Below are 21960 nucleotides of genomic sequence, written 5' to 3' on the forward strand. Positions count from 1 at the left end.
AAGGAACTATAATCATCTTATTTCAGTGTTTTTTAAACCAAATATGACATTCTCTTGTTAGTCTTCTCATTGAATATGCCTTCCATTTTCACTAGTATCAGTCCTCCTTAAATTTATTCATAGATGTATACTATCAATGTACCAACAGGTGAACATGTAATTTTTAGAATCAACTTTTCAAGTAAAGAGAAAATTAAAAAGGAGCTCAGAAACTCATGAAAAAGATTACAAGGGTAACAAAAAATGTCAGTGTATATTTTCAAAATTATTAAAAAGTAAGGACTATTAATTTAAACAGCATGGCACAGATAACAGCCCAACAGAACTAATTAGAGCCCAGGAAGAGACATGCACACAGACATGACCGAGGTGACACCAGAGTCGTGGGGAGAAGACTTTTCATTAGATGATGCTGGGATAACTGATTACATTTATTTTAAAAACAGAACTGAACACACACGTATCGCCACACACAGACACACAAAACAATTACAAATAAACTTCTAAACAGAAAAAAGGAAAAAATAAAAAATAACTTTTAGAAGAATAACATGGGCAGCCCTCGTGGCTGAATGGTAAAGAATCCGTCTGCCAGTGCAGGAGACACAGGTTGGATCCCGGACCCGGGAAGACCCCACATGCCTCAGAGCAACTGAGACCAAGCGCCACAACTACCGAGCCTGCGCTCTAGAGCCCCAGAGCCGCAGCAACTGAGCCCGCACGCTCGAGAGCCCGTGCTCCACAAGAGAAGCCGCCCCAGTGAGAAGCCTGCACACCGCACCCAGAGAGTAGCCCCGCTCGCTACAGCTAGAGAAAGCCTGTGCAGCAGCGAGGAGCCAGTCAGCCAAAAATAAATGACGTGAAAGTGAAAGTCACTCAGTCGTGTCCAACTCTGCAAATTTTCCAGGCCAGAATACTACAGTGGGTAGCCTTTCCCCTTCTCCAGCGGATCTTCCCAACCCAGGGATCAAACCCAGGTCTCCCACATTGCAGGCGGATTCTTCACCAGCTGAGCCACAAGGGAAGCCCAAGAATACTAGAGCGGGTAGCCTATCCCTTCTCCAGCAGATCTTCCTGACCCAGGAATCAAACCGGGGTCTCCTGCATTGCAGGCAGATTCTTTACCAACTGAGCTGTAAGAGAAGCCCAAAAATAAATAAAAGTATACACAAAAACTTTTATTTAGTTTTGGGCTTCCCTGATAGCATCACTGACTCAACGGACATGGGTTTGGGTGGACTCTGGGAGTTGGTGATGGACAGGGAGGCCTGGCGTGCTGTGGTTCATGGGGTTGCAAAGAGTCGGACACGAATGAGCAACTGAACTGAACTGATACACACAAAAAGGAATATGTAATAGCACATCTTAGTGTTAGATTAACATCTCATGGATTGATAAATTCTATTAAAATTAAGAACTTCTGCTTAGCCACAGATACTATAAAGAAAATGAAAAGACCAAACATCTTATGGATTGATAAATATCTATTAAAATTAAGAACTTCTGCTTAGCAACAGACACTGTAAAGGAAACGAAAAGATCAAACACAAAATAGAAAAGTATCTGGGACCCGTGTAAACAAGAAAAGATTAATATCCAGAATACATAAAAGAAATTCCTGTGGGTAGAGTACCATGACATCTGAATTTTTTCAAACATCTCAGAAAATAAACAAATGAATAAATAATAAATACACATATATGGATATATATACATACACACATATTACAACAAAGCAAAGAAGGCAAATATATTAACAGCTGACGGAAATAAAAGCCATTAGTTTTCTTTCCTTTTCTAATACTTGAAACATTTTATAGCAATAGCTGGTGGAGGATGATGGTATGCAGAATTCCTACAAAGCAAGAGAAGAAACTGGCTTAAGACTTGATAATCATTTTCAAAACAGGAAATTCCAAAAACCAAGATAAACAGAAAAAGATGGTCATCCTCATTAGTACTCAAGAAAATACATATTAAAACGACACTGAGGAAACAATTTAATGGTCATGAGATTGTCAAAAATTTAAACTGTGACTCTATCAAACGTTCAAGAAGATGTGGGTTAATGGATACTCCTATATAAACTGATACACATGTGTGCCTGTGTTCCTGCATTGAGGCATACACCAACACACTATTCAGTGGGACCGATGAGCTGCACTTTACACAATCGACGTGTATCAACCTCAACCTAACTTTAAGCAAAAGAAAAAAAAATTAAGTCTCAAAAGAACATGATGCCAATCCATTCAGAATCAATCAATCTAGTATTTAGCAATACACTCAAAAAGGGAAACAAAATAAAGAAACATTTGTGAAAAGAAAAAAAAAATTTAAGAAAAACAAGAAAACCTTGGTGAAGTTTATCACCAAAGTCAGAATAGCGGTTACTCCTTGAAAGAAAGTACAAATTTCAATCCAAAAGAGACAGAGAATTCTCTAAGCAACCAGCCTTTTGCTTTTTAACAGAGTGAGTCAGAGTATGCGCTTTTAACCATATCCATACAATTCATATACTCTTCTGTAAGAAAGAACCTACATTCAGAAATACCAGGAGGAGCTGGGAAAACAGTTTTCTACATTAAAAAAATTAAATCATCGAAGACAAGTGACTTAAAAATTATTTTACCTTCAACTATGTCCTGAATACAATAGACAAATTGCCTCAAGAACTGCTACAATTAAATTATTTTTGAAAAGACAAATCCTTTTTTCAGGGGAATGTTCACCTCTGAATTTGTCATTTTGTAGGGACAGTGTTAGTGTACATGCTGCCAAACATACACTAAAACGTCTTCCAAATGTATAATATTTTCACAAATTAGAGAGTTCTAGACTGTCTTCCCTCTTCATGAAAAATATACAAGACCTGACACACATACGAAGAGAGAAGAAAAGACAAGTGTGTATACTCACAGTTAACTCTATCATTCTATCATTAGCTGTATCATTAGGTTACAATTAACAATGCACATGCATAGCAAACATTCTTCATAGTATGTACTCGATGACAAATACAGGAGCGGTTGGGGAGGACATATCTAATAAAGGACACCACCTCATGGGTTAGAACTGACCATCTTTTGCTCAGCATTAATCTAAGTTTTATAAATTAAAGATACAAAGTTCTAAAACTTTCTTTACACCATTTAAAAAATCCCTGGAAGACTCCTTTCTCCTTTGAGCTCCTGTATTTTGTTCTTCGGCGTGAATGTACTTGACAGATTCCACTTTATAGTTTATCTCATCTCCCACAACAGGTAGATGTGTGCATGAACATAGAGTCCACCTTCTTCATCCGTGTGCCCCCTGGGCATGCCTAGCTTGAGGCCCTGAATGATAAACCCCAACATGTCTTTTGACTACAGATAAAGATAGCTTAATTCTCATATTGTTGATACAGCGCAGTTCACTGGCTTCATGCACACCCCACAGGGACAACTGACTACACATTCACCCTACAGGCTGGGACGTGCTCTCGATGCCTTTCTGGATCACTAGGGGAAAACTGCAGAGATTTTTCTGTACTTGGAACATCATGCCATTACCATAACATGCATGAAGTAATGAACTCAAAAGGAAGATGTTTGTTTTGACATTTTTTTTTCATTCCTTAAGGAATGCTTTTAGCCTATGGCTTTGCCTTGGGTGAGACAATGTCAAGGTTTAAAGCAAACAAAAATGCCAGCCTTTGAGGTCAGTTATAAATCCTCCTCACGGTCACACACAGGAGCTACTTATGCAAGTTGGCTGGTTGGCCAGCCGGCTGGTTTTCAGCCATGAATAGAAAGAGAAGGGATGTGCATAAACTGAAGAAACCACATCACATAATAACGACTACTTAATATTAAAATCAGTGGATGCTGGTGGCAGCTTCCTTGTTTCTGAACCACAAAATGGCAATATGACAAGATAATCACTGGGCTATCGAGGCTGGCAGAAAATTCCCTGCATACACCTGGCTTACTAAACTGAGTTACTGGTAACTGGAAGCGGGGGATTAAGGATATGTCATTGAGAGCTACTTAGGTTGTTTATATTTGCTATCGTCTCTTAAAAAGCAAGACGTTTAAACAAGTGAATGTGAGTTGGTTTTTTCACTTGCTCCCCTGTAGGCCACGGGCTCACAGTGGCTTGTCGGGATTATTTAAATTCAGGAGCGGTACAGTACTTGGCTGACAGGCTCGAGCACCGCTGCAGGCTACAATCCTCACACAGTGCCTGAAGGGTTATTACAATTGCAGGCGTCTACAGAGGACAACAAAGCAGCCTTACCCCTTCCCGAAGGCACCTCATTAGCACCGTGTATGCAGCCAAGGGAACAGCCCAGCATTCTCGGGGGTGCTTTTTTTTTTCTTCCTAAAAATGAAGTAGAAGGAAAGGCAGTGAGGCTAACGGCACAGAAGGTGTTAACCCTTTCAAGAAAAAAGGCTAAGTTTCACATACACAAATGACGTCGAACTTCTTAACTTTCTACTGCAAGTACTGCTTACAACCTGCCAATCATGACCTGATGAGGGGTCCTTCACTGCAGTGTACATACAAAGCACTTCTTCTGTTTCCCAGGATGTCATATACGATGGTGATAAGCTCCCCTCAGCAATAGCTCGATGGAAAGAACCAAGGGATGACAGCGTGACCTGGCTGATAGAGAAACCACGCCACTGATAACCACAGATTACGATACACACACTTCTACCTAAAGGTATGACATCATCTGGAATGACGTGGAAGCACAGAGCATGCAGTTTGGAGTAGCATCTCTGGATAATCCATAGGAACAAGGAAAACACAGTATGCTACCTAGCAAGATGAAGCTCGACAAAAGCAAGTACCTAGGATCAGTGAGTACACTGCTTGGAAGGATATCAGGAATAATTCTTTCACAAAGAACTAAGTTAGAAAAATAACCACAAGAACTCTCCTGGAATCTAACAAATAAAGTCACAAAATCAATCAGGGGCCACAGAGAAAGATGAGAAAAAAAAAATAAAACACTCTGGTTATAGCAGAAGAAAGTAGGTTCTGCTTAGACAGAATATTTCTGTTAGAAGACTGTCCAAATGTCAGAAGTGGTACCTTACTGATCCAAAAGTACTTAATACCAATGATGGGAATTGTGACTCGTTAACACTGTACCCTTAATCATGAACTGCCACACATGGTCATAATCTAGCCATTATCGACCGGAGCTGCTCCAGCTTGAAAATCACTAGTTCAGCACCCAATTTAACTTTCAAACACGATGTGCCTCCCTTCCAGCTCATTTATTCACGACACTCACCACAGGCTTTCCTTAACATCCCTGGACCCTACTCCCCACGTTCCTCGCCCTTTTTCTTTACCCCCGTCTATCCCCTACCCACCTTGGCTGCCACTGAGATTCCTGGCCTATAATTTAATCACTCCTGACAAAGGCCTGAAGGAGCTCATTCTTTGGAGTTCCACTGTCTCAGGTCTGGGGAAACTCAGCCTTACCCAAAGGCAGTGGCTTGCTCTCTCTAGGCCTGTGGTCAGACAGCTGGGCTCTGGGAGGGGGGACACCAAAAACACAGACTCCAGAGTGACGTAGGATGGGGAAGCCCAGGGACCTTCCAGGTCACTCACCAGGCCTGCTTCTCTCTCTGACATACTTCCTCTCCTGAAAAACTACAGCATTTCAACCCACTGCCCTCCCAAAACTTCGCTTTTCTTCTTCACAAAGATCATGAAAGTCACAAGAGAGGAACCACGCGCTCACCTCCACCTGCAGCTGGCTGCTGCTCATACCCTGGGTCATCGTAAGACAGGTTCCTCCACCCCTTCCATGCAGGCTCACAAGTCCCCTCCCACCCTTCTTCCTTCAGGGTCACCAGCTTCTGGACTATCCCTTACTGCTCCTAAGTATTCAACATGGTGTCTCCATGGGATCCTTCCTATTTCCACCAGACTCACTGTCATCTCCCATTTTCAAAACAGCCCTCCACCCCACACCCCTCTGCTCTTTCCTATGGTGATGCTCACCTCATACTGACTTCCTCAGGATCCCACGTCCCTCTAAATCCTCAACACACAGCAGTCTGACTTCTTCTTCCTCCCACTCCATGTTAAATACATACATAAAACAGCTCTTGTTGGGTTCCTGGTGGACTTTTGTATCCACTCAACCCAGGGGACTCTTTGTAGTCCTTTTTCTTGGACCGTAACTTCCACATTCAGCCCTATAAACTCTTTTCTGAAATACCCACTCCTCTCCTGATTTTGCTCCTACTTCACTTACTCGCAGTTACGGACCAGAAGCTTCTCTTACAATCCTCCCATCTATTCTCCACATTGAAACCAGAGTCACCGTTGCGGCACTTAAGTCAGATGACATCCATACCTTTCTTATAACTCTTAACCAGCTTCCTCTTGCTCTTAGGATCAAAACCAAGGCCCCCAACTTGGCTGAGGAGCCTTCCACGGTCACATCCCTGTCTCCTGCAGCCCTGCCTCTTGCTCACTTCCCTCCTGTCCCACTGGCCATGCTGCAGCTCAGGACTGAAAACAAGCACCTACTGTGTGCCAAGAACTCTTCTAAACAACAGTCATGCAGCTATGAACAAGACAGACAAATGTTCTGTCTTAATGGTGTTCAGTGGGGCAGTGGTGGGGAGGGAGTGGTGGGCACAAAAAAATTTTTTTTTACTTAAACAAAATAAACAAGGCAAGACAGTCATGCAAGCTATAAAGAAAAGCACAGCTGGCCAAGGGGTTAGAGGAAGTCTGTATGCAAAGGGCTTCATCTCACAGTTCTCAGGTTCAGGAGGAGGCTCTCTGCAGAAATCCATGCAAGAGAAGATGAACAGCAGATGTCTGCAGGTAAACACTGTGAGCAGGAAGAACAGCGAATGCACAAGTGTGGCAGCACGTTCAGGGTGTGGGGGCTTCGAGGTCCCATGGGGAGGCCAGCGAGGCTGGAAGGAGGAAGCGGCTAATAGGGTAGAGAGGACAAAGGTCATATGGGAACTGAGGAGCAGCCCCCAAGGCCCAGAGGTGACAACAAGGAAGACAGGGAGCAGGGGGAGCCCTAGGAGTGACAACGGTGGAGTGGCCTTGCCTCCACAGGCTCTCTCCAGCTTAGGTCTGGGGACTGCAGTGCACACAGAGTGGCGCAACGAGACCACCTGGGAGTTCTTTCAGCAGGCCAGGTGACAGACGGTGACGTGCTGCACCAAGAGAGACAACACATGGGAACACCTGACTCTAGCTCATTATGCATCCTTGACAAAAGGAAGAAAAAGATACATAAACTAAAATGTGCTGTCTCACACATTCCTCTATAGAATCACAGTCCGGACTGCAGTCCTCAAGCTTGTAACCTTGGAGTGTTGCCAGAGAGCCAAAAGGTCAGGACGTCAGTCTCTTTGTTATACACGGGGTGTGTGTGTGTGTGTGTGTGGTGTGTGTGTGTGTGTGTGTGTGTGTGTGTGTGTGTGTGTGTGTGTGTGTGTGTGTGTGTGTGTGTGTGTGTGTGTGTGTGTGTGTGTGTGTGTGTGTGTGTGTGTGTGTGTGTGTGTGTGTGTGTGTGTGTGTGTGTGTGTGTGGTGTGTGGTGTGTGGTGTGTGTGGTGTGGTGTGTGTGTGTGTGTGTGTGTGGTGTGTGTGTGTGTGTGTGTGTGTGTGTGTGTGTACAGGTATCGATAACTTCAGGTCAGTCCCAGTAGGTCAGCCCTGCCCTGAGATGTTAAGGTTTACCTACATTCAAAGTTACAACGCCACAGAACACCCTCATTGCATGAAACATTAGTGATTTTTGTGGCTATAACTTCCTGTTAAGGTTTACCTACATTCAAAGTTACAACGCCACAAAACACCCTCATTGCATGAAACATTAGTGATTTTTGTGGATATAACTTCCTGTCATTAGTTCAGTTCAGTCGCTCAGTCATATCCGACTCTTTGCAACCCCATGGGCTGCCAGGCTTCCCTGTCCATCACCAATTCCCGGAGCTTACTCAAATTCATGTCCATTGAGTCAGTGATGCCATCCAACCATCTCATCCTCTGTTGTCCCCTTCTCCTCCCACCTTCAATCTTTCCCAGCATCAGGGTCTTTTCCAATGAGTTAGTTCTTCGCATCAGGTGGTCAAAGTATTGGAGTTTCAGCTTCAGCATCAGTCCCTGCAATGAATATTCAAGACTGATTTCTTTTAGGATGGACTGGTATAATCTCCTTGCAGTCCAAGGCACTCTCAAGAGTCTTCTCCAATACCACAGTTCAAAAGCATCAGTTCTTCGGTGCTCAGCTTTCTTTATGGTCCAACTCTCATATCCATACATGACTACTGGAAAAACCATAGCTTTGACTAGATGGAACTTGGTTGGCAAAGTAATGTCTCTGCTTGGTTGATCATAGCTTTGCTTCCAAGGAGCAAATGTCTTTTAATTTCATGGCTGCAGTCACCATCTGCAGTGATTTTAGAGCCCAAAAAAATAAAGTCTGTCACTGTTTTCACTGTTTCCCCATCTATTTGCCATGAAGTGATGGGACCGGATGCCATGATCTTAGTTTTCTGAATGCTGAATTTTAAGCCAACTTTTTGACCCTCCTCTCTCACTTTCATCAAGAGGCTCTTTAGTTCTTCTTCGCTTTCTGCCATATCATTAAGATGTGGTCAAATGTCATGGCCACAGAATCATCCCTATACTAAAATAGCCTAGCTTATATCCAATTAAAGTAAGTAGCAAGAGAAATGATTCTTCAGATCTACTTTCAGAAATACATGTGATTCTGCAACATTCCCTTTATAGAAGACTAAAAAATGTAAACTAGTCTATGTGACAAAAGGCAAGTAAGTGGTTGCCTGGGGACAGGGACAGAGGAAGGATGAAGGAATTACCGAGGGTGCTAAGGAAACCTTTTGGAGGTGATGGAGATTTTCATTATCTTGACTGTGGTGATGGTTACACAGATGTATACATATATTCAGTTCAGTTGGTCAGTCATGTCCAATTCTTTGCGACCCCATGAACCGCAGCACGCCAGGCCTCCCTGTCCATCAACTCCCAGAGTCCACCCAAACCCATGTCCATTGAGTCGGTGATGCCATCCAACCATCTCATCCTGTCATCCATTCTCCTCGTGCCCTCAATCTTTCCCAATATCAGGGTCTCTTCAAATGAATCAACTCTTTGCATCAGGTGGCCAAAGTATTAGAGTTTCAGCTTCAACATCAGTCCTTCCAATGAACACCTAGGACTAATCTCCTCTAGGATGAACTGGTTGGATCTCCTTGCAGTCCAAGGGACTCTCAAGAGTCTTCTCCAACACCACAGTTCAAAAGCATCAATTCTTCAGTGCTCAGCTTTCTTTATAGTCCAACTCTCACATCCATACATGACTACAGGAAAAACCATAGCCTTGACCAGACGGACCTTTGTTGGCAAAGTAATGTCTGTGCTTTTGAATATGCTGTCTAGGTTGGTCATACCTTTCCTTCCAAGGAGTAAGCATCTTTTAATTTCATGGCTGCAGTAACCATCTGCAGTGATTTTGGAGCCCAGAAAAATAAAGTCAGCCACTGTTTCCCCATCTGTTTGCCATAAGTGATGGGACTGGACGCCATGATCTTTGTTTTCTAAGATCATGTTGAGCTTTAAGCCAACTTTTTCACTCTCTTCTTTCACTTTCATCAGAGACTCTTTAGTTCTTCTTCACTTTCTGCCATAGGGTGATGTCATCTGCATACCTGAGGTTACTGGTATTTCTCCCGGCAATCTTGATTCCAGCTTGTGCTTCCTCCAGCCCAGCATTTCTCATGATGTACTCTGAATATAAGTTAAATAAGCAGGGTGACAATATAAAGCCTTGACATACTCCTTTTCCTATTTGGAACCAGTCTGTTGTTCCATATCCAGTTCTAACTGTTGCTTCCTGATCTGCATAGAGGTTTCTCAAGAGGCAGATCAGGTGGTCTGGTATTCCCATCTCTTTCAGAATTTTCTACAGTTTATTGTGATCCACACAGTCAAAGGCTTTGGCATAGTCAATAAAACAGAAATAGATGTTTTTCTGGAACCCTCTTGCTTTTTCCATGATCCAGCAGATGTCTGCAATTTGATCTCCGGTTCCTCTGCCTTTTCTAAAACCAACTTGAACATTTGGAAGTTCATGGTTCACGTGTTGCTGAAGCCTGGCTTGGAGAATTTTGAACATTACTTACTAGCGTGTGAGATGAGTGCAACTGTGCGGTAGTTTGAGCATTCTTTGGCACTGCCTTTCTTTGGGATTGGAATGAAAACTGACCTTTTCCAGTCCTGTGGCCACTGCTGAGTTTTCCAAATTTGCTGATGTATTGAGTGCAACACTTTCACAGCATCATCTTTCAGGATTTGGAATAGCTCAACTGGAATTCCATCACCTCCACCAGCTTTGTTCGTAGTGATGCTTCCTAAAGCCCACTTGACTTCACATTCCAGGATGTCTGGCTCTAGTTGAGTGTGAGTGGTCACACCATCGTGATTATCTGCTTTGTGAAGATCTTTTTTGTACAGTTCTTCTGTGTATTCTTGCCACCTCTTCTTAATATCTTCCATTAGTACTGACCAAATTGCAATTTTTTAACATGTGCAGTTTATGGTATGCCAACTATACCTCAATTAAGCTGACAGAAAAGGTTAAAAAAAAAAAAAAAAAGACACACTCACAAAAAGAACTGGACTAGACAGACTCCCATCCCTGATAAGATGGCAGACAAGATACCTGATCACTCTTCTAAGGAAAGCAGTTTTACTCTACGTCCTTAAAATGCCTCAGAGAGCTGACAAAAAAAAAAAAAAAAAGAATAATCAAGCCAAAAATCAGCTGCAAGATGAAGGGATAAACAGAGCACTGAAGTTTGCTTTCATTCTCTGAGCCTGCAGAACTTGGTAACTTTGAGCTTTGATGTCAAGGCCTCAAGGGCCCAAGGCAAGAGTAAAGTTGATACAAACTCTCCAGCTGCACCCTCAAGGAACCACAAGGAAAGCTGTCTTTCAGAAAACTTAGCACACAAGAGAACGTTCCAGTGCAAGAGGAGGAAGGGAGGGAGCACTAAATACTAATTGAAGAAGACATCCATATTAATTATTAAGAATTAGCTCCAGTGTATATACCTTCATATATTTTTTAATACTGTGTAACTATTAAATGAAAAACATTGTTCTACCCGCTATATAAAATGAGACAAAGTGAGAATCTACATTTCTACTTTCTCATTTCTCATTTTCTCATTACAGGCAAAAATAACTCTGTAAGGATAAGCAAGAAAGCAACTGCGATAGTTATTTACCGGGGAACTACACAGAAGGGGACAGAAAAAGAAAAGGGACCATAGGCTGTGTACCTTTCTATACTTCCAAGGTCTGTAGTTTCATGAATGTGGTATCTCTTCAAAATATAAAATTATCTGAGAATAAACTCAACTAAGTGAAATACACAAAAAGCTTTATGAGTTAAATCACTTACATGAAAAAAAAACTTGTAATATAAATACACAGAAACATCAGTTTTTGTGCACTAAATGTACTAATACTATGTAATAGTACATAAATGTACTAATACTCTAATACACTCAGCACAATTCCAAACATGTATTAGAAGACTCAAAATCATAAAGATATCAGGACTTCTGCATAGTCAATGGTGTTTTCAAAAGATGATTTCATAATTGGACAATCTGATTCTAAAATTTTTTCTGACATGCAAATGACCAAGAAGAGCCAAGACATTTATGAAAAGGAAGAATAAGGAGGAGAGATTTGCTGTACCAGCTATCAATACTAAATATGGAACTAAGTGATTTTAAATACTGATGTTTTCTAACAATTACTTTAATTGCCTTAAAATGACGATTATCCAGAGAGTCAACTTAGATACTAAGGATACTGAGGTTATATAACATTTAAGCAAGTTCTAGAACCAAAACAAGTGGAAACAAAGAACATTTGATTAATTTATAACGTACTGGCACTCATTTAAAACAGAGCATCACATGAAATGAATGACTCATAATGTATCTATATCTATTTAAGATATTCCCCCCAAAAGAGGTCAAAATCTGCAGCCACAAACTCTCACCACCATGTTATTAATAACAGCATGTGTATTAGTGACTCAGTCGTGTCCAACTCTTTGCGACTCCATGGCTCCTCTGTCCATGGTATCCTCCAGGCAAGAAGTCTGGGGTGGCTTGCCATTTCCTTCTCCAGGGGATCTTCCTGACCCAAGGACTGAACCCGGGTCTCCTGCATTTCAGATTCTTTACCATCTGAGCCATAAGGGAGGCTTCCAGGTGGCACTAGTGGTAAAGAACTCGCCTGTCAATGCAGGTGAAAGTAAGAGGCTCAGGTTCAATCTCTGGGTCAGGAAGATTCCCTGGAGGGGAATATGGCAACCCACTCCAGTATTCTTGCCTGGAGAATCCCCTGGACAGAGGAGCCTGGTGGACTACGGTCCATAGGATGGTAGAGAGTCAGACACGAGTGAAGCAACTTAGCACGCACACACTCACATGTTAAAAGGTCGTCTCTTGTGTTGTCGGAAGAGAGTGTTTGCTATGAGCAGTGTGTTCTCTTTGCAAATCTCTGTGAGCCTTTGCCCTGCTTCATTTTGTACTCCACAGCCAAACTTGGTGCTATAAGTAGGTAAGTTTATGTCACTGGGTGTGTTTGTATCTGCTTTGGCAAACTTCAGGAGATGGTGAGGGACAGGGAAGCCTGGCATGCTATACATACACCCCACTGTGTGTAAACAGTGTGTTAAATATCAATGGTGTTTTTATACTGGAAGAACCAATGAAATCTTCTTGCCTAAAGGAGTCAAAGATGGCAGCAACCTGGGGACAGTGTTGTGGGGAGGGGTGCGGGAGGGGATCTGGTCCATTGGCTTCAAAATACAGCTTGAGACTCTCCTACACTTTAAACAGAAAGAGGCACTGGGAAAGACGGAAGACTGACCAGGAGAGAGAGAAGAGTCAGAAAGACACCAAGAGCCTCTCCCCTTCACAGGCAAAATTTTCACTGTTTCCTTACATATGTCCAAAGAGGCAAAATCAAAACACTTTGATATTAACACTTATCAGCCAGGAAATGTCTGAACACATCAGAGAGCAAGAGAGTTAACCAGTCTTACCTCGGTGGCTATAAGATAGATCAGCTCTCCCAGGGTTGGTAAAAGGCATTGTTTTAATTTGCTGTTCCTGAAATTTTCCCTGATTAATTCAGTTAAAAGAGAGATTGCCTGAAAAGAAGGGGGAAAATGTATATTATTTCATGCATACCTCTCAGTTCTTTACCCTATATGTAACAGGAAAGACATTCCACAAAATCCATTTGACATTTTTAACAACTGGTCTACAAATGATTTTCAATATATGGACCTTATTCCTGAAGAAAAAATAGGAACTCTCCTAGACGATGATGTAAATTTGTTGTTGTTCAGGCACCAAGTCACATTCGACTCTTCACAACCCCATGGACTGTAGCATGCCAAGCTTCCCTGTCCCTCACCATCTCCTGGAGTTTGCCAAAGCAGATACAAACATACCCAGTGACATAACTTACCTACTTACAGCACCAAGTTTGGCCTTGGTGTACAAAATGAAGCAGGGCCAAGGCTCACAGAGTTTTGCAAAGAGAACGCACTAGTCATAGCAAACACCCTCTTCCAACAACACAAGAGACAACCCTAAACACAGATGTCACCAGCTGGTCAATATCGAAATCAGACTGATTATATTCTTTGCAGCCAAAGATGGAAAAGCTCTATACAGTCAGCAAAAACAAGACTGGGAGCTAACTGTGGCTCAGATCATGAACTCCTTATTGCAAAATTCAGACTTAAACTGAAGAACATAGGGAAAACTACGAGGCCATTCAGGTATGACGTGAATCAAATCTCTTATGATTATACAGTGGAAGTAACAAATAGTTTCAAGGGATTAGATCTGATAGAGTGCCTGAAGAACTATGAACAGAGGTTTATGACACTGTACAGGAGGCAGGGATCAAGACCATCCCCAAGTAAAAGAAATGCAAAAAGGCAAAATGGCTGTCTGAGAAGGCTTACAAATCACTGAGAAGAGAAGAGAAGTGAAAGGCAAAGGAGAAAAGGAAAGATATATCCATTTGAATGCAGAGTTCCAAAGAATAGCAAGGAGAGATAAGAAAGCCTTCCTCAGTGATCAATCCAAAGAAATAGAGGAAAAAAATAGAATGGGAAAGACTAGAGATGTCTTCAAGAAAATTAGAGATATCAAGGCAACATTTCACGCAAAGATGGGCAGAATAAAGGACAGAAATGAGATGGGCCTAACAGAAGCAGAAGATATTAAGAAGAGATGGCAAGAATACACAGAAGAACTGTACAAAAAAGATCTTAATGACCCAGATATCCATGACAGTGTGATCACTGACCTAGAGCCAGACATCCTGGAATGTGAAGTCAAGTGGGCCTTAGAACAAGGCGAAACACCCCAAGACACATATTAATCAAATTAACAAAGATCAAACACAAAGAACAAATATTAAAAGCAGCAAGGGAAAAACAACAAATAACACACAAGGGAATTCCCATAAGGATAACAGCTGATCTTTCAATAGAAACTCTTCAAGCCAGGAGGGAATGGCAAGACATACTTAAAATGATGAAAGAAAATAACCTACAGCCCAGATTATTGTACCCAGCAAGGATTTCATTCAAGTATGAAGGAGAAATCAAAAGCTTCTCAGACAAGCAAAAGCTGAGAATTCTGCACCACCAAACCAGCTCTCCAACAAATACTAAAGGATATTCTCTAGACAGGAAACACAAAAATGGTGTATAAATTCAAACCCCAAACAATAAAGTAAATGGCAACGGGATCATACTTATCAGTAATTACCTTAAACGTAAATGGGTTGAATGCCCCAACCAAAAGACAAAGACTGGCTGAATGGATACAAAAACAAGACCCCTACATATGTTGTCTACAGGAGACCCACCTCAAAACAGGGGACACATACAGACTGAAAGTGAAGGGCTGGAAAAAGATTTTCCATGCAAATAGGGACCAAAAGAAAGCAGGAGTAGCAATACTCATATCAGATAAAATAGACTTTAAAACAAAGGCTGTGAAAAGAGACAAAGAAGGTCACTACATAATGATCAAAGGATCAATCCAAGAAGAAGATATAACAATTATAAATATATATGGCACCCAACACAGGAGCACCGCAGTATGTAAGACAAATGCTAACAAGCATGAAAGGAGAAATTAACAATAACACAATAATAGTGGGAGACTTTAATACCCCACTCACACCTATGGATAGATCAACTAAACAGAAAATTAACAAGGAAACACAAACTTTAAACAATACAATAGACCAGTTAGACCTAATTGATATCTATAGGACATTTCATCCCAAAACAATGAATTTCACCTTTTTCTCAAGCGCACATGGAACCTTCTCCAGGATAGATCACATCCTGGGCCATAAAGCTAGCCTTGGTAAATTCAAAAAAATAGAAATCATTCCAAGCATCTTATCTGACCATAATGCAGTAAGATTAGATCTCAATTACAAGAGAAAAACTATTAAAAATTCCAACATATGGAGGCTGAACAACACGCTGCTGAATAACCAACAATCACAGAAGAAATAAAAAAAGAAATCAAAATTTGCATAGAAACGAATGAAAATGAAAACACAACAACCCAAAACCTGTGGGACACAGTAAAAGCAGTCCTAAGGGGAAAGTTCATAGCAATACAGGCACACCTCAAGAAACAAGAAAAAAGTCAAATAAATAACCTAACTCTACATCTAAAGCAACTAGAAAAGGAAGAAATGAAGAACCCCAGGGTTAGTAGAAGGAAAGAAATCTTAAAAATTAGAGCAGAAATAAATGCAAAAGAAACAAAAGAGACCATAGCAAAAATCAACAAAGCCAAAAGCTGGTTCTTTGAAAGGATAAATAAAATTGACAAACCATTAGCCAGACTCATCAAGAAACAAAGGGAGAAAAATCAAATCAATAAAATTAGAAACGAAAATGGAGAGATCACAACAGACAACACAGAAATACAAAGGATCATAAGAGACTATTATCAACAATTATATGCCAATAAAATGGACAACGAGGAAGAAATGGACAAATTCTTAGAAAAGTACAACTTTCCAAAACTCGACCAGGAAGAAATAGAAAACCTTAACAGACCCATCACAAGCACGGAAATTGAAACTGTAATCAAAAATCTTCCAGCAAACAAAAGCCCAGGTCCAGACAGCTTCACAGCTGAATTCTACCAAAAATTTAGAGAAGAGCTAACACCTATCCTGCTCAAACTCTTCCAGAAAATTGCAGAGGAAGGTAAACTTCCAAACTCATTCTATGAGGCCACCATCACCCTAATACCAAAACCTGACAAAGATCCCACAAAAAAAGAAAACTACAGGCCAATATCACTGATGAACATAGATGCAAAAATCCTAAACAAAATTCTAGCAATCAGAATCCAACAACACATTAAAAAGATCATACACCATGACCAAGTGGGCTTTATCCCAGGGATGCAAGGATTCTTCAATATCCGCAAATCAATCAATGTAATACACCACATTAACAAATTGAAAAATAAAAACCATATGATTATCTCAATAGATGCAGAGAAAGCCTTTGACAAAATTCAACACCCATTTATGATAAAAACTCTCCAGAAAGCAGGAATAGAAGGAACATACCTCAACATAATAAAAGCTATATATGACAAACCCACAGCAAACATTATCCTCAATGGTGAAAAATGGAAAGCATTTCCTCTAAAGTCAGGAACAAGACAAGGGTGCCCACTTTCACCATTACTATTCAACATAGTTTTGGAAGTTTTGGCCACAGCAATCAGAGCAGAAAAAGAAATAAAAGGAATCCAAATTGGAAAAGAAGAAGTAAAACTCTCACTATTTGCAGATGACATGATCCTCTACATAGAAAACCCTAAAGACTCCACCAGAAAATTACTAGAACTAAAAAAAAAAAAAAAGAAAGCATCACTAAGAACAAAGCTAGTGGAGGTGACAGAATTTCAGCTGAGCTATTTCAAATCCTAAATGATGATGCTGTGAAAGTGCTACATTCAATATATCAGCAAATTTGGAAAACTCAGCAGTGGCCACAGGACTGGAAAAGGTCAGTTTTCATTTCAATCCCAAAGATGGGCAATGCCAAAGAATGTTCAAACTATCACACAATTGCCCTCATCTCACACGCTAGCAAAGTAATGCTCAAAATCCTTCAAGCTAGGCTTCAGCAGTATGTGAACTGAGAACTTCCAGATGTACAAGCTGGATTTACAAAAGGCAGAGGAACCAGAGATCAAATTCCCAACATCCGTTGGACCATAGAAAAAGCAGGAGAATTCCAGAAAAACATCTACTTCTGCTTCACTGACTATGCTAAAACCTTTGACTGTGTGGATCACAGCAAACTGTGGAAAATTCTTAAAGAGATGGGAATACCAGACCACCTCACCTGCTTCCTAAGAAAACTGTTTGCAGGTCAAGAAGCAACAGAGAGAACTGGATATGGAACAACAGACTGGTCCCAAATTGGGAAAGGAGTACGTCAGGGCTGTATATTGTCACCCTGCTTGTTTAACTTATATGCAGAGTACATCATGCGAAATGTCAGGCTGGATGAAGCAAAAGCTGGAATCAAGATTGCCAGGAGAAATATCAATAACCTCAGGTATGCAAATGACACCGCCCTTATGGCAGAAAGCGAAGAAAAACTAAAGGACCATTTGATGAAGAGGAAAGAGGAGAGTGAAAAAGCTGGTTTAAAATTCAACATGCAAAAAACAAAGATCATGGCATCCAGTCCCATCACTTCATGGGAAATAGATGGGGAAACAATGGAAACAGTCACAGACTTTATTTTGGGAGGCTCTAAAATCACTGCAGATGGTGACTGCAGCCATGAAATTAAAAGATGCTTGCTGCTTGAAAGAAAAGCTATGCCCAACCTAGACAGCATATTAAAAAGCAAAGATATTACTTTGTCTTCAAAGGTCCGTACAGTCAAAGGTATGATTTTTCCAGTAGTCATGTATGGATGTGAAAGCTGGACAAAAAAGGCTGAGTGTGGAAGAACTGATACCTTCGAACTGTGGTGGAGAAGACCCTTGACAGTCCCTTGGACACCAAGGATATCAAACCAGTCAATCCTAATGGAAATCAACCCTGAACATTCACTGGAAGGACTGATGCTGATGGTGAAGCTCTAATACTTTAGCCACCTGATGCAAAGAAACTGACTCATTGGAATAGACCCTGATGCTTTGAAAGATTGAAGGCAGGAAGAGAAGGGGATGAGAGAGGCCGAGATGGTTGGATGGAATCACTGATACAATGGACATTAGTTTGAGCAAGCTCCAGGAGATGGTGAAGGACAGAGAAGCCTGGCATGCTGTAGTCCACGGGGTCACAAAGAGTTAGACATAGCTGAGCGACTGAACAGAAACAACACTTACAGCATTTATCAGTTACCAAGCACTTTCACTATATCAATAATCTGCCAGTCAACTGTGGCTCTGTCTTTAAAGCCAGAAAACCTAGGCTGAGAGAGTGGAAACAACTTGCCCCACACACCATCCATGCCACTTGGAGGCTTATACTGCATTAAATATTGCATTCAATTCTTATACTGCGTTAAACTTTTAAGTGATTCCTTCAAAAATATGAGAGGGGTAATATTATAACAACATTTCAGTATAATTCACTTTGAAATTCTGCAGCATATTTTTATCAGATCTAGTTAATTTCCTGGGACTCATGCAAAGAAAATCCCATGCTCCATGCCAGAATTTATACCACAGAACACAAGGTTAATCAAATCACACTGGGACCATAAACTAGGGTTGAATGGTTTCAGAATGATACATATAGAATGAGATGGGGGGAAATGTATGTAAGTAGTATGGAAACATTGCTCTGAAACAGTGCAACTCAAAACATGGTGTACAAACAAGACTATATCTCATGGTGATTAAGACCGAGGTTTTTAAACTGAACATATATCAAAACACTATGTTGCACACCTAAAGCTAATACAATGTTGTCTGTCAATTATATCTCGCTTTATTCATTTAAAAGTTTAAAAACTGAAAGTGAGCAATTTAAAATTTTCAGAACAATTTCACAGTGTTATAATACAACATCCCAGCACGTGATCACTGGTTCCAGTTTGTAAACAAGAGTGTGGACAAGCTGGAGCTGGACATCAAGCAGCTGCACGATAGTCATGCACGGGAGGAACACTTGCAGTGGGGACAGTTTTGATTTATAACTGACCTACAATGAGCTACATTTTCTTGTTTTTCTGCTGTGCCGTGTTGCTTGATCAATCCAAACAGGGATTGATCCTGGGGCCACCGCAGTGAAAGCTCCAAGCTGTAACCACTGGACCGCCATGGCATTCCCCCAGTGGTACACCTTTAAAGTGTATAATTAGATACATCTGACATACACACATCCCATGTGAAACCACCACCACAATCAAGACAGCAACAGCCTCAAGTGTTTCCCCAAGTTCCCTTGGTAACCCCCATCCCACTACCTTTCTGTTCCACCAATTTACTTTCTGTCGTTAGTTTGCATTTTCTACAGTTTATATCAGTTGGATCACATATCATGTATCCTTATTTGTCTGGCTTCTTTCACTTAGCATAATGCATCTGAGATTAAAGCATGCTATTTTATTTATATATAATGCATTCTTTTTTATTGCTGAGTACTCTTCCTCCACATAGATATAACATCTTATGTAACCCCACCACTTACTGCCTTCCTCCCTATATAAAATGGTTGAGGAGGAAAAAGCAATCATATACAACACATTAGCCTTTGCAGGTCATTTCCACACACAGCATGTCTTTTCCTTTATCCCGGATTTATCATCCACTGATCATTCATTAATATTACATTGAACCATCTGAAATTAACAATGCTCAGCCATTTTTACCCTATGAAAACCACACACTTACCATAAAAGAGTGGATAAAGGCAAGTTTTCTAAAAAGAAAGGAAACGATTTTTTTAAAGAAACCTAGGAATATGAGGAAAGAAACAAGAACATAATAGGCAAAAATACAGGTAAATAGTCTTTCCTTCTCCTATTAAGCTTTCTAAATTATCTTTGATGTTTGAAGCAAACATTATAAAAATGCTTGATTTGGTTCTAAACGTATTTAGAAGATATATTTTACTCATTACTGACCAGGGGATTTCTGCATAAACTAACGCCTATGGCCAGCAATGTGCTATGTAAGTGAATACTGAAACATCTCTGGTCAATAACATTAAGGTAATAAAAGACATATCAATACATATTTGGTCAATAATATGCTAACTATACAAAACTGAAGGAGGTTAAATGGTTGAAAAAGGAGGTTTTCTATACTTCACTTGAACGGGAGAAATGATGATACCACTAGACTGTGATTAAATTATATATACTATAAATATAAGCAATGTTTAAAAAAAAACCAAAGATGATCTAAATAAAAGAAGAGGTATATTTTTATGTATGTGTGTGTATTCTATTTTCTATACAATATGATGTTTTGACATCTTAAACAAACCATTCTGGCTGGGGAGAGAATGACCTTCCTAGGGCCAGCCAATTCTTAGAGGTAGCTAAGGCCCAGGAAAAATGAGTGTTAGTCACTCTGTCATGTCCGACTCTTTGCAACCGCGTGGATTATAGTCCACTAGGCTCCTCTGTCTGTGCAATTCTCCAGACAAGAATACTGGAGTGGGTAGCCATTCCCTTTTCCAGGGGACCTTCCTGACCCAGGGATCGAACATGGGTCTCCCACATTGCAGGCAGATACTTCATAGTGTGAGCCACCAGGGAAGTCCCAGGAAAGCAAGTCTTCAATATGCTAACCAGCAAATCCAGAACCATACCTCCTCTATCTGGTCCTTATACCTCAGAAGGTAATACTCTTCCGTCTTCATCATCCTAGGCCAGGTACCAGGCAACTAGAGACTGTCATTATTCCCACAGGCTGCTGAAAGTATTCAGACCAACCAATTCTAAGCTATTTATCCTGCCCTGCCTTTCCCGTGGAAACCCCAACAAAGGCCAAAGCCTAAGCACTCCTGTCTTCTGCCTCCTGACCACCTTGGTGTTTTTCCACATGGCTCTGTATGCCACCTGTCTCGAGGAGCACTAAGCATAATCAACTCTATTTTCCTGAGCCTCTGCTCTTTCTCCTCGTGTGGCCAATCCTGACTGACCATCTCATAAATCAATACAAAAAGGAGATATACTAGGTTCATAGATAGTAAGACTCACAGTAAAGATGTCAATTTCCCCCAAACTGATAGCCTGGTTTATCGAAATTCCTATCAAAATCCTACCAAGATTTTTTTGTAGATATTGACAAGATTATCCTACAATTTATGCAGAAAAACAGAAGTATCAGAATCACCAAAACAATTTTGAAAAAGGAGAATAAAGTGGTTGAAAACTGTTCTATCTGGTTTCAAGACAGTATATAGTTACAGTAATCAAGACCGTGAGGCAGTGTCAGAGAGACAGGCTCTCAGATCAATGAACCAGAACACAGAATTCAGAACTAGCTCCACACTAGTAGATTTTTGACAAATGTTCAAAGCCAGTATAATGGAGGAAAGTCCATCTTTCAACAAATGTTGCTGGAGCAACAGGCTTTCCACTGGAAAAACAAGTAAATCTCAGCCTAAGTCTGACACTTTATACGAAGTATTAACTCAAAATGGATCATAGACTTAAATGTAAAACAGAAAAATAGAAGTAAAAAAAAAAATACATATATATATTAAAGTCTTCAGAAACTAGGTAAAGAGTAGATCTGATACCAAAAGCACAGAGACATTGTACCAAAGAAGCTATACAACTCGAAAATAAGCATATGAAAAGACGTTCAACAGT

At 40.7% G+C, this 21960-nt stretch overlaps 1 protein-coding gene across 11 annotated transcripts in view; it reads right to left on the reverse strand.

Moving 5' to 3' along the window:
* The window catches only part of ULK4 (unc-51 like kinase 4), a 508471-nt gene that overhangs the window by 408289 nt on the left and 78222 nt on the right, over window positions 1-21960 (reverse strand). For 10 of the 11 annotated variants that reach the window (XM_061396049.1, XM_061396042.1, XM_061396048.1 and 7 more), the window contains 2 exons: window positions 13135-13242; window positions 4279-4362 (listed from right to left, as the gene is read on the reverse strand). In XM_061396049.1, the coding sequence (XP_061252033.1) occupies window positions 4279-4362; window positions 13135-13242 (192 nt within the window). The remainder of the gene's footprint in view (window positions 1-4278; window positions 4363-13134; window positions 13243-21960) is intronic. The other variant, XM_061396046.1, reaches the window with a different exon arrangement.

This window comes from Bos javanicus, chromosome 22, assembly GCF_032452875.1.
Source record: "Bos javanicus breed banteng chromosome 22, ARS-OSU_banteng_1.0, whole genome shotgun sequence".
NCBI lineage: Eukaryota > Metazoa > Chordata > Mammalia > Artiodactyla > Bovidae > Bos > Bos javanicus.